Source organism: Scyliorhinus torazame, chromosome 6 (genome assembly GCF_047496885.1).
Source record: "Scyliorhinus torazame isolate Kashiwa2021f chromosome 6, sScyTor2.1, whole genome shotgun sequence".
Classification (NCBI taxonomy): Eukaryota; Metazoa; Chordata; class Chondrichthyes; order Carcharhiniformes; family Scyliorhinidae; genus Scyliorhinus; species Scyliorhinus torazame.
The window spans coordinates 97,947,641-97,960,247 of record NC_092712.1 but is presented as its reverse complement, the minus strand read 5'-3'; the positions used below and the strand labels follow the sequence as shown (position 1 = coordinate 97,960,247).

Here is a 12,607-nt window from a genome sequence, read left to right as displayed (position 1 = left end):
TCAACCAGCCGAATTGCCAAGTACCGCCGGCATGATTTCAACCTGGAACCATCTGGCGGGGGTTCGGACCCACATCTGCGGTGGCCGTCCTGGTGGGGGGCGGGGGAATCAGACTCCGGGGGGGAACTCCATGTCGTCCAGGCTCACGATCGGGGGCTACCGATCAGCGGGCGCCCGCGATCTGGAGGGGGCCTATCTCCTTCCGTGCGGGCCCGCTGTAGGGCTCCGCCATGTTGCTCGGCGCCGGCGCGGAGACGGCCGGTGAGCACATGTGCCGACCCGCACCGACAGTGCAGGGCCGCCTTTCGGCGCCGGATCAACGCGCAGCACTCCAACGCCGTGCTGGCCCCCTGACGGCCGCTGAATCACTGGGTCGGGTGGCCCATTGACACCGCCGTGCACCACTCCGGTGTTTACGCCGGCGTCAACACCTGGCCGGGATTTCAGAGAATCCCGGCCCATATGTTTCTATGAGGTCACTCTCATTCTTCTAAACTCCAATGAATTTAACCCTAACCAACTTAGTCTCTCCTCAAATGACAGTCGTGGCATCCCAGGAATTAGCCTGGTAAACCTTTACTGTATTCCCTCCATAGCAAAAACATCCTTCCTCAGATAAGAACACCAAAAGTGCACACAATACTCCTGGTAAGGCCTCACCTAAGCCCTGTACAATTGCAGTAAAAAAACATCTCAATTGCGATAATCAAATCCTCTCGCTCTGAAGGCCAACATACCATTTGCCTTCTTTACTGCCTGCTGTACCTGCGCGCTTACTTTCAGCGACTGATGCAAGAAGACACCAAGGTCTCGCTGAGTATCCACGTCTCTCAATTTACACCCATTCAAATAATAATCTGCCTTCCTGTTTTTGCTACCAAAGCGGATAACCTTACATTTATCCTCATTATACTGTATCTGCCTTGCATGTGCTCACTCACTCAGCCTGTCCCAATCTCGCTGAAGCATCTCTGCATTCTCCTCACAGTTCACCCTCCCACCCAACTTTGTATCATCTACAAATTTGGAGGTAATTTTATTTCGTTTAATTCCCTCATCCAAATCATTAACATATAATGTGAAAGTTGCGGTCCTAGCACAGATCCCGGCAGTACCCGAATAGTCACAGCCTGCCAATCGGTAAAAGACCCTTTTATTCAAACTTTTTGCTTTCTGTCTACTAACTGTCATGATATTCAAACACACATCACAACACACACATCATGATAGACAGACTAACAGACCAATTAGCACACATAACACGACAGCCAATCACAGACATGAGCAGACACAGTATAAGACAAGAAACACGACACCTCCTGGTCAGTCCATCTGGAGACAGGACAAGGCCAGGACCTCATTAATAAGACATTCACACAGTCACCACGTGCTGAGTACCAAGTCAGATGTGTAAATAACTAGTTGGAATAAAACTGCGTTGTACCAATCGCAACCGTGTTGGTTCGTCTGTACCTCAGAGCACCCAACACCACACTAATCACCTTTCTATCCATCTCAAGACACTACCCCCATTCCCATCCATGCCATCTATCACGACCTGGACTTGGGGCATCCCACCGATGGCAGAGAATCCTGCTGCCCGGGCACCTTGATGGGCTTGGCTCAGGTCAAAGTTTATGTAGTCGCCTGCCTGGGATGCACATGTGGGCTGCAGGATGGGATATGCCTCACAATCCCCAATTGAGCCCTGGAATGAATCCGAAGCGTAAAGGTTCAGGGTTGCGGTGACCTTGACGGCAATCGGGAGCGGGTATCCTCCTCCTCCATCCACATGGGGCCAAGTCCGCAAGGACATGGCACAGGTGTCGCACCATCCCATTGTTGAGGGGAGCCCCCTGTGGCACATGCTGTCCGACATCTTCTAGAACGACCAGCGATCCATGTACAACTTGAGCCGTCGCCGGTCTCCCTCTCTGGCTCGTTCTCCAGCCTGAAGGGTGGCTAGGGTCGTCAGTGTGTGGGGCGGGCCCCTGCACATGGGCTGTCGCCTCGAGCCTCCATTGACGCTGCTGCCGCTGCCTTCTCCAGCGTCTGGCTTGCCACCAGCATCACGAGGGCAGCTGCTGCTGGTTCCACAGTACCATCCATAATGTGATGTCTGTCAGGAATTGGGGAGGGTGAGAGCCGGTTGTGCTGGGGGACCCTGCCCTATACACCCACCCACAGCCACAGCAGAGGCCCCTGGGCACCGGCCCTCAGACCCCAGCCGGGAACATTACTTGGGCTGGGTTCAGGTTCCCTCCCCGATCCACACATGTGCACTTTCTTGCAGTCTGCAGCAATGGTGTTCCGTGCCTGTCCACCATGACCCCATAGCCCACCTCCTGGCCACCCTGTGCTACTCTCCCCAGACTTGGCTGTCAGCAAACGATGGCAATGTTGGACAGTTTCCGTACACACTCTCTCTCCTTCAGCAGCCAAGGTGCCTGTTTTGTGATTTTTAAAAGCACAAGTGAACCTTGCCTTCGGGAATTCATGGCAGTGGAGGCGGAGAATCACGGAGGCCCTGGAGAATACTTTGTCAGGCTCGCTTATGATATGCCAAAGTCGTTTACTGTAAGTGCGTTCTGGAACGCATTGACGTCATTGTTGAGGCACCTGAGAATTGCGATTTGATGTGAAACCGGCACTGGCCACGATTTTGGCGGCAGAACCAATTCTCCGCCCAATCGCGTTTCATGATTCTGCCATCAGCCGACAGAGAATCCCGCCCAAGGCATTCGTAATAACCTTCATCCAGAAGTGCCGAGTGGATGACCCACCTCGGCCTGCTCCAGAGGTTCCCAGCATCACAGTTGTCATTCTTCAGTCAATTCGATTCAAGGCACTATATACTGCAAAGGCTATGGGCCTTAACCATATTCTCGTAATAGTACTGAAGACGTCTGCTTCAGAACTTGTCATAATGCACACCAAGCTGTTCCAGTACAGCTTCAGCACCAGCAATGTGGAAAATTGTCCAGGAATGTCCTTCACACAAAAAGCAGGACAAATCCAACCCAACCAAATAACCCCCATTAATATACACTCAGTCATCAGTAATGAGGTGGAAGGGGACTTCAACTGTGCAATTGAGCGCCACTTGCTCTGCACAACCTGCTCATTGACGCTCAGTTCAGGTTTCATCAAGGCATCTCAGCTCCTGACCTCTTTCAGCCTTGGTTCAAATATGGACAGAAGAGCTGAACTCCAGGTGTGAGGTGAGAGTGACTGCTCTTGATATCTCAGAAGCATTTGACTCAGTATGGCGTCAAGAAGCCCAGCAAAACGGAAATCAATGGGAATCAGGGGACAAACTCTGTGCTGGTTAGAGTCATACCTGGCACAAAGGAAGATGTTTATGGCTGTTGGAGGTCAATCATCTCAGTTCCAGGCCATCATTGCAGGAGTTTCTCAAGGTAGTCTCCTAGGCACAATCATCTTCAGCTCCTTCATCAATGACCTTCCGTCCAACAGGAGGTCATAAGTTGCAATGTTAGCTGATTAATGCACAACGTTCGCAACTCCTCAGATACTGATGCAGTCCAGGTCCAAATGCATCAAGATCTGGACGATATTTAGGCTTTGGTGGTAGCTGGCAAATATCATTCGCATCACACAAATGCCAGGCAATGACCATCGCCAACAAGAGAGAATCTAACCATAACCCCTTGACATTCAATGGAGTAACCATCATTGAATTTTCCACGATCATCATCCCAGGGATTACCATTGACCAGAAACTGAACTGGATTAGCCAGATAGATACTGTGGCTATCAGAGCAGGTCAGAGGCTGGGAACTCTGAGGCGAGAATCTCATCTCCTGACTTCCCAAAGTCTATCCACTATATACAAGTCAGGAGTGTGATGGACTACTCTCCCCTTACCTGGATGAGTGCAGTTCCAACAATACTCAAAAAGCTTGACACTATCAAGGACAAAGCAGCTCATTTGATTGACATTCCTTCCACAAACATTCACTCTCTCCACCACCAACGCATAGTGGTAGCAGCGTGTTTCATCTACAGGATGCACTGCAGTAATTCACCAAGGCTCCTTCGACTGCACCTTTCAAACCCACGACCGCTACCATATAGGACAAGGGGAGCAGATATACCCTCCAAACCATTCATTATGCTGCTGTGGAAATATATTGTTGTTCCTTCACTGTTGCTGGGTCAAAATTCTGGAACTCACTTCCTAACAGCACTGCTGATGCATGTACACCACATGGACTGCAGTGGTTCATGAAAGCAGCACACCACCACCTTCTTATGGGAAATTAGCGATGTGCAGTGAATGTTGGCCTAGCCAGTGAAGCCCACATCACTAGCAAAACAGAAACATCTGTACCAAATAAAATATAGATTAAGAAATCTGGATAGTTTCAAAATATAGTTAACACATTTTAACAGTGTCATTTTAATTTTTAAAAGTTCCACAGGCCTCCTACCAGCTAGAATAGCACTAAGCTGTTAGATAGATGTTAATTGGGGACCTGAGACCCCACTCCATCCCCAGACACCATTATTGGCCTGAACAGTTGGATGTGTGCCATGCCTGTTCTGACTAATGTGAGGTGAACATCCAGCCAAAGAGGATCTCCAAGTTGAGTGCTTCTTGATTTGTGAAGGGCCTAGAGGCATAGGAGTGTATATCTAGAGGTACGTGTTCCACTCGGCTCCCCATACCCAGCCTGGGTCACAGTCACGCCCCCTCTTCGACAACAGATTGTGTCCATCATTGCCTGCCCACCCAATGCAAAATGAACCAAGCCTTCTTGCCGGACTGAAAGGTGGATCTGTTCTATCAGTCAGCATCCTAAACGCTGCACGTATGGAAATCCAGCCCCAAAAGTGCTGTTGCTATCAGTAATAATTGAAAATTACACATCAGCCGCAAAATGGCAAATGCCATCAAACATACAATTTTCAAAATATTTGGAACATTTGTGTAAAGGCAGAATTTCCAATTTCCAAATTGTCCTTTTTCGTAGCAGTACTACCGGTGGTGGAGGTTGATCTGGTCATGGCCGACAACAACAGCTCCCTCGGCAGTTTCTATGCATGGCTGTAGCCTGGTGCTCAGTCAGGATTGCAACTGAGAACTGTATGTTTTCGGTTTTTATTTTGGCTACAGATAACAAATGCATTATCCAGTTATCTTTGAGAATGCCTTTAATTTTTAATATTATTAGAATGTGTTTTAAGAACATGTCCGACAGTACGGCAAGAGGAGTTAATGCTTTCACCTTCTCTCAATAGTTGGCATGTGTCTGGGCCACTGAGAGTTTCAATATGTAACTGGCCAAATCAGCGCAGGACACATTTTAAAAGTTGAAAGGCACTGATGTCTAGCAGAATAGCTTCTACAGAGGGTGGCATGGGGCACAGTGGTTAGCACTGCTGCCTCATGGCGCCAAGGACCCGGATTCTACCCTGGCTCCAGGTCACTCTCCATGCGGAGTTTGCACATTCTCCCCATGTCTGCGTGAGTCTCACTCTCACAACCCGAAGATGGGCAGGTGGATTTGCCACGCTAAATTGCCCCTTAATTGGAATTTCTTTTTAAAATAGCTTCTACCTGCAGAACATATGTTGCCCACTAATGTAACTCCTGGCAGGCATGAGGCCAGCCGTTATATTTTTGCCTGCACTCTTCAGCTCAACATTTCTTTGAACCGTAAGTTTCTGCAAGTGTAAGCTAACATTGCGGCAAGGGAACAGTGCATCTGGGACCTGAATGAAAGATCGGACAACGGTCTATCTCGTCAACCAATGAGATTTAAGAATTGGGAAAGAAGCACAGGAACAATTGAAAAAAGTTAATGGAATGGGTGAATTGGGAGTCAAAACTGGGACAGAAAGAGAAATATTGATGGAGAAAGAAAGATTGGAATAAAAGAGAAAAAAGATAGAAAGGCAAAGAACGAAAGCAATTAAAATGTAATTTATTTTGGATTTCTAACAAGTGACTATATGCAGGATTGAGAGTGAGAGTTGTTATTTTGATGGAGCAGAGAACTTGGCTGGCTTTGCTTCAACAATTATCACTTCATTAAGAAAATATCCCATCCCAACTTTCTGCACTGAGTTTAAGGGGTAATTAATGTTAAATCCAAACAGTTCGCAAAAATAATGGGGAGGCGACAGATTTACAACTCATGATATAGCTCTTAATCCACTGAATGGCCTAGTCATTTTGGGCATTAATACAACGTATGTCATAAAATGGCATTTTTGTTCAGCCTGATGTCCTTCATACCATTAAGTCGTATTTACATACATAATTAGAGTTAATATTTAGTTTGGAATTACCCATATGCAGTACATTTCTCAACCAAGAACAAAGCATAAAAAGGAGCATGGTGAAAGGGAAAGAGAACCGTGACGGACGCTCTTGGAAAGGCTGGGAATGGGGCAACAGCAGGCCCGCGCGGCAGGGCTGCTGGTGTTGGTGCCGGAGGGGAGACAGTCCAACCGGGCAGGGTAGGATTGGCACAACTAGACCTGGACATGATGGAAGGAAGCGAGTTACAGCAGCCAGGGGCAGCAAGGCTGCCTGTAACATCTTCACTCACTATGGCGATGGCCCAGCTTCCCCCAGCAGCAGCAGGCTGGACTCGGAGGAGCCAGTGGGGTATCCAACAGCAGCGGCTGGAGGAGCAGAGGAGGAGAAAAAATAAAAAGGAGAAGCCAAAGGTGGTGATGAAGGACTAAGGTCAACAAAAGGGGGGGGAAAAACAGGCTGCAGCTGGATTTTAAAATTTAAAAACAAATTATTCCAAGATGGCGCCGGAGTTTTACAACGCTCTCCGAGCTCTCCCCTTCAGATCCTCTTCCTACATCTTTATAACAATACTTTCCACTGTACCACGGCACATTTGACAATAAAGAAATCAAATCAAATCAAATAGAAGGAAAATTATAATTGTTAAACTAACTCACCACACTAATGTTCTGCTGATTTTCTTTAACACGTTTCATTTCTGGAGTTTCTTTTACTGCTGTACCAGGACCTACCTCTTCCTTATAAAGCACCTTAAATTTAAAATAAATAACAAGATAATTATTACCAGACAGGTACATTTTTGGTAGTCTGTTCGCATTCTCCAAAGCTTTCTGAATGTTTGTTAATGGTTTGATTCGTGAGAACAACTTTTGTTGTACGTACACTAAAGATGTTCTATATTAAATGTTATTATCTAAGCTGTGCTCTAAAATGAAATGCTTTCGGTTAACTTTTTTTTTTATAAATGTTTTTATTGGGTTTTTGAACAAAGTATATTTACCGTTATGTACACAGAATAAGAAATATATATACATATATAGAAGAGAAGAGCACACCCAAACATACCAAAAAAAAGTAATAATAAAAAATAAAATAGAATAACTGGTAGGGTATTGTGCACCAGCTCAACAGCAGCAATAAGTAGGCGACTGTTTGTGGGGGGGAGGAAGGGGGGGGGCGGGGGGGGTGGTGGCTGGGGAGGTAAATATATATTTGGGTGCCGGAGACAATTACAGTGGGCAATACTCGAATGGGTTTGGTGTTGGTGTTGTCACTTGCTTCTCCCGGACGGATCTCGCTGCCGATGTCGTCTCACGTTCACCTTCGCATCAACCGTTCCTCCCGTCTTTCGCCTGCATTCTCCTTGTTCTCTGTTCCTGGAGATGCCAAGTTTGTTATCGTATCCCATGCCCTCCTTCCGGCTGCCATTTCCCTGCCTCCCCCCCCACCTCCCTCGTTCTCCTCTCTTGTTCCCTGTCTCTTCCCTCTTCCCCCCCTTCCCCCCTCCTGTGGTTCGCCTTTCTTTCTCTTAGGTTTAGCTGTCCCCTCCCCCCCTCCCCCTCTCCCGGTCTATCTCTCCCTCTCATGCTTTGGCTACTTTCCCCTGATTCTTGGCTACCTGGCTATTCTTCTTCATTGGCCACAAACAGATCCCGGAACAATTGGGTGAATGACTCCCACGTTCTGTGGAAGCCGTCGTCTGACTCTCGGATGGCGAATTTGATTTTCTCCATTTGGAGAGATTCTGAGATGTCCGACAGCCAGTCTGCAGCTTTGGGCGGTGCTGCTGACCGCCAGCTGAACAGGATTCTACGGCGGTCAATCAGGGAGGCAAAGGCAAGGGCGTCCGCCCTCCTCCCCCGGAATAGATCTGGCTGGTCAGAAACCCCGAATACCGCCACTTTTGGGCATGGCTCCACCCTCATCCCCACCACTTTGGACATTGCCTAGAAGAAGGCTGTCCAGTACCCTGCAAGTCTGGGGCAAGACCAGAACATATGGCCGTGGTTGGCCGGGCCTCCTTGGCACTGCTCACATCTATCATCCACCTCTGGGAAGAACCTACTCATACGAGCTCTTGTTAAGTGGGCTCTATGTACCACTTTTAACTGCGTCAGGCTGAGTCTTGCACACGTGGAGGTGGAGTTGACCCTGCGCAGTGCTTCGCTCCAGAGTCCTCACCCTATTTAAATCCGCAGGTCCTCCTCCCATTTATTTCTTGTTGGTCCAGTACGGTGTCGGCCCTCTATACCAGTCGGTCATACATGTCACTACAATTTCCTTTATCTAGTATGCTTGCGTCCAGTAACTCTTCCAGTAATGTCTGTCGTGGCGGTTGTGGGTACGTCCTTGTCTCCTTTCATAGGAAGTTTTTGAGTTGTAGATACCTTGGCTCGTTGCTTTCAGTTTTCTTAACACGTTTAATTTTACTGAAATGAAAAAGAAAGTCGCCATAGTCCCCGAGGACATTTGGAGAGAGTTGACTGGTGGTGATTTAACCTGAGGGTCACCACACCTCAGGCGAGGGGCAAGATTGAGAAAGCGTGGCGTTCATGAAAAACCTCAGATGGTACAGGAATTGAACCCGCCCTGTTGGCATTACACAGCATCCCAAACCAACCGTCCAGCCAACTGACCTCCCCTTCATTTTACTATCTATGGCAGGAAAAATATATTGGGGGATGCCTCAGAATCTGCAACATATTCTGTGGCATTGGCACATTAGCAGATTGAATTGATATCGCAATGCATGATAGCAAAAATTTGGAGTTTATTTCCCACAGCTAAATCCTAAGAAGACTTTCTCTCCGTGGCTGCGTGGGTTTCCTCCGGGTGCGGCAGTTTCATCCCAAAGATGTGCAGGTTAGGTGGATTGGCCATGCGAAATTGCCCCTTAGCGTCCAAAAAGTTAGGTGGGGTTACTGGGTTACGGGCTAGGGTGGAGACATGGGCTTAAATAGGGTGCTCTTTCCAAGGGCCGGTGCAGACTCAATGGGCCGAATGGCCTCCTTCTGCACTGTAAATTCTATGATCTAAGATTACCCAACTTGGAAACATTACTGGTTCTACCATTGTGAATAAATGCACAGCAACACAGTGATTGACTTCCATTTAACATTTTCAGTTTCCTTTCTTTACTGGGAAGGAAGGTGATCGCGAGAACATTGAAGTAAAAGTAACTTACATTGCTAACCCTCCCTGCAATTTTCTTTGGCAAGACGGATTTCCGGTGTTTCAGTTACAGCTATTACCGTGCCTTTAAGCAACTGTAAGTCTGCTGTGTATTTCAGCTATGACGCAAAGCAAAATGGAATAAACTGGTGGAATAAACGACCAATGATAAAAATGTTTTTTTTACATTGTAAAATTTAACAATTGACAGCTTTCAGCAAAGTACGACAATCGTAGCACAACAGGGAAGGCGGTATTGTCTCCAGAGTAGCAATCCAGAGACCCAGGTTAATGTTCTGGTGACCTGGGTTCAAATCTCGGGCGAAATTCTCCGTTATCGGCGGAAAGTCCGCCGATCGGGGCGCAAAAAACGGCGCAAATCCGACTTGCGTCACGTCGGAAAAATGGGGTCGAAAGTCTCCGGCCCGAAATGGGCTAGCAGCGACGTAACGGGATCCGCGCTTGTGCACGTGGTTGACGCCGTGCAGCGTCATACGCGCCGCACGGCGACGGCTCATAAGGCCGCGCTGCTCCCCCCCCACCCCGACCGGAACACCCGACTGCAACACCCGACTGGATGGCTGGCCGCCGCTCAGCCCCGAGGTTCGAGTCACGGGATGTGGTGCCGCTTCTGGACGCGGTGGAGCAGAGGAGGGACGCCCTGTATCCCGGGCACGGCCGCAGAGTTGCCCCACGCCACAGCCGGCGTCTGTGGAGGGAAGTGGCAGAGGCCGTCACCGCTGCTGCGCCCCTGACACCACGGACAGGCACCCAGTGCCACAAGAAGGTGAACGACCTCGTCAGAGCAGGCAGGGTGAGCCTCCCCCATATCCCCCCTCCCCCATAATCCCCCCCCTCCCCATATCCCCCCCTCCCCCATATCCCCCCTCCCCCATATACCCCCCTCCCCCATATCCCCCCTCCCCCATATCCCCAAGTGAATCCAGCCCTAACCTTAACCCTCTGCAATGCACGCGCAACCGATGGCGACTTGCCTAACAGTGTTGCCTTTTACCCCTGCCACCCCCCCCCCCCCCCCCCCACAGGATAAGCGCGCACACAACAACAGGGAGCATGTGAGGACTGGAGGAGGGCCCGCTGATGAGAGGCCACTGACCGAACACGAGGAAAGGGCCCTGGAACTGGCTGGCGGACCTGACGACCGGGAGGTTGCTGATGCAGAGGTCGGGGGCGTAGTAGCAAGTGAGCCACCGACAGCCCGTCCCCATATCCCCCCTCCCCTATATCCCCCTCCCCCATATCACCTGATCACTGCCTGATGTCTAACCATGCATGCTTCATTGTGTATCGCAGGACCAAACGTCCAGGCACCCATCCCCGCAGATGCACACCGCCCGCAGGATGCCCCTCGGAGGCCACGGGAGACGGAGAGACCCGCACCCTCCAGCATGTGACGCCCGCAGGATGCCCCTCGGAGGCCACGGGAGACGGAGAGACCTGGAGCAACAGGGAGACGACACCCCCGTCACGTGCGGGAGCGACCACCCAGCGACGAGGGGGGCAGCCACAGGCCCCCGTCACATCCGAGCCAGGACACCACGACCCAGGACACCACTACCCGGGACACCACTACCCGGGACACCACTGCCCGGGACACCACTAGCCGGGACACCACTAGCCGGGACACCACTACCCGGGACAGCACTGCCCAGGACACCCCTACCCGGGACAGCACTACCCAGGAAGACGAAATACCGGACAGTGACTCAGAGTGGATGGGTGGAGACGAACCCCCACCCCAAAGTGCCATGGACTCAGAGTGGGACGAAGAGCACGACACAACGCCACTGCTGTCACCAACACCCTCCACCATCGCAGAAACACTCACCTCGGTTGGGCACTTTAGTGATGAGGCGTCTGGTACACTCACTGGTGCGCACAACACAGCCGTCCCGGTACAGCAGGTGGAGGTAGGAGCAGCAGAGGGGCCGGGCGGTCGGAGGGCAGCCCAGCCCAAGCGAACATCTGCCGCCCAGATGGATCCGAGGTTCCTGGAGTTACCACACCCACACATAGATCCGATACAACCACCGACCCGGAGACGAGCAAAGAAGGTGACGGGCGGCTTGCGTCCAGGAGCTGGGAGTGGTGCCGGTCATGCGTGCCACCCAAGCTGACATCGCACGGGTGGCGTCCACGGTGGAGGCAATGGGTGCGACGGTGTCAGACATGGGGAAGTCCACCTCCAGTTCTGCTGTACCGTCTGGGGAACCACGTAGACGTAGTCAAAGGGCCCGTAAGGCCAAACAATTAGACACTGAGTAAGTTGGCACGGGTGCAGGGCACAGATGAGTTTTAGGGGCTAGGGCACGTGCATGAACTCCTTTGGTTATTAAAGTCAATGTTACACCTACAGAAGCTGCCTTTGTGCTCTGTCCAAAGCGTGCGGGGGTGTCATGTACGTTGAGCGCAAGTGTGTGCGTGAGGGGTGGTCTTACCTCAGCCCCAGGTGAGTCTGCCCCCTTCCCCCTGGGCCGCCATCAACATCCCCCGGGCAGAGGACGGGACCGTGCGCTGCAGTGTCACAGCCGCATGCAGGGATGGTCCGGGTGGATGGTGGTACTGTGGCCATGGGTCAGACATAGTCCAACGATGTAGAGCCAGGAGCTCACCGCAGGGCGGGTTGTCATCATCCTCCATGGCCTGCAATAGACACGCGTCCACCCGCAACTGTGTGAGCCCAGCCCGTTGTGCCGCAGTTGGATCGGCAATGGGGGGGGGGGGGGGGGGGTGGTGTGCATGCGGGTGGGGTGGGTGGGGATGGGGGTGAGGGTGCTGGGTGGGTGGATGGGTGGGGGGTGTGGGTGGTCGGCAGTTGCCATGGTGTGCGGTCTGTGGCCATACTACACGATTCCCACGCCCATCTAGTCAGTGAAGCGGGCGGCTATCAGTCTGTCCCGTGCCCGCTGGGCCAGCCGGTAACGGTGGACAGCCACCCGTCTGATTCTACCCAGTCTGCCCTGACCATTACCCCCATCCCCCTCATCTGGGGAGGACTGCGCCTCTTCCTGCTGCTCCTCCACTCCGCCCTCCTCTGCCTGCGGCACATCGCCCCTCTGCTGGGCTATGTTGTGCAGGACGCAGCACACCACAATGATGCGGCCGACCCTATCTGACCGATAC

The 12,607-nt window shown here is 51.1% G+C and overlaps 2 protein-coding genes across 9 annotated transcripts in view; both read right to left on the bottom strand.

Annotated features, from left to right (window-relative positions):
- Positions 1 to 12,607, bottom strand: part of LOC140424909 (LIM zinc-binding domain-containing Nebulette-like) — a 524,814-nt gene that overhangs the window by 81,640 nt on the left and 430,567 nt on the right. For 3 of the 6 annotated variants that reach the window (XM_072508538.1, XM_072508539.1, XM_072508542.1), the window contains exons 1-2: positions 8,474 to 8,518; positions 6,949 to 7,041 (exon numbers count right to left, since the gene is read on the bottom strand). The exons of the other annotated variants lie outside the window; for them this stretch is intronic. In XM_072508538.1, coding sequence (XP_072364639.1) covers positions 6,949 to 7,041; positions 8,474 to 8,503 — 123 coding nt within the window. In that variant the 5' untranslated portion in view covers positions 8,504 to 8,518. Of the gene's footprint in view, positions 1 to 6,948; positions 7,042 to 8,473; positions 8,519 to 12,607 lie in introns of those variants that run through there. 6 annotated transcript variants of the gene reach the window in all.
- The window catches only part of LOC140424908 (nebulette-like), a 124,101-nt gene continuing 120,968 nt past the window's right edge, over positions 9,475 to 12,607 (bottom strand). For all 3 annotated transcript variants that reach the window (XM_072508534.1, XM_072508535.1, XM_072508536.1), the window contains one exon: positions 9,475 to 9,582. In XM_072508534.1, the coding sequence (XP_072364635.1) occupies positions 9,481 to 9,582 (102 nt within the window). In that variant the 3' untranslated portion in view covers positions 9,475 to 9,480. The remainder of the gene's footprint in view (positions 9,583 to 12,607) is intronic.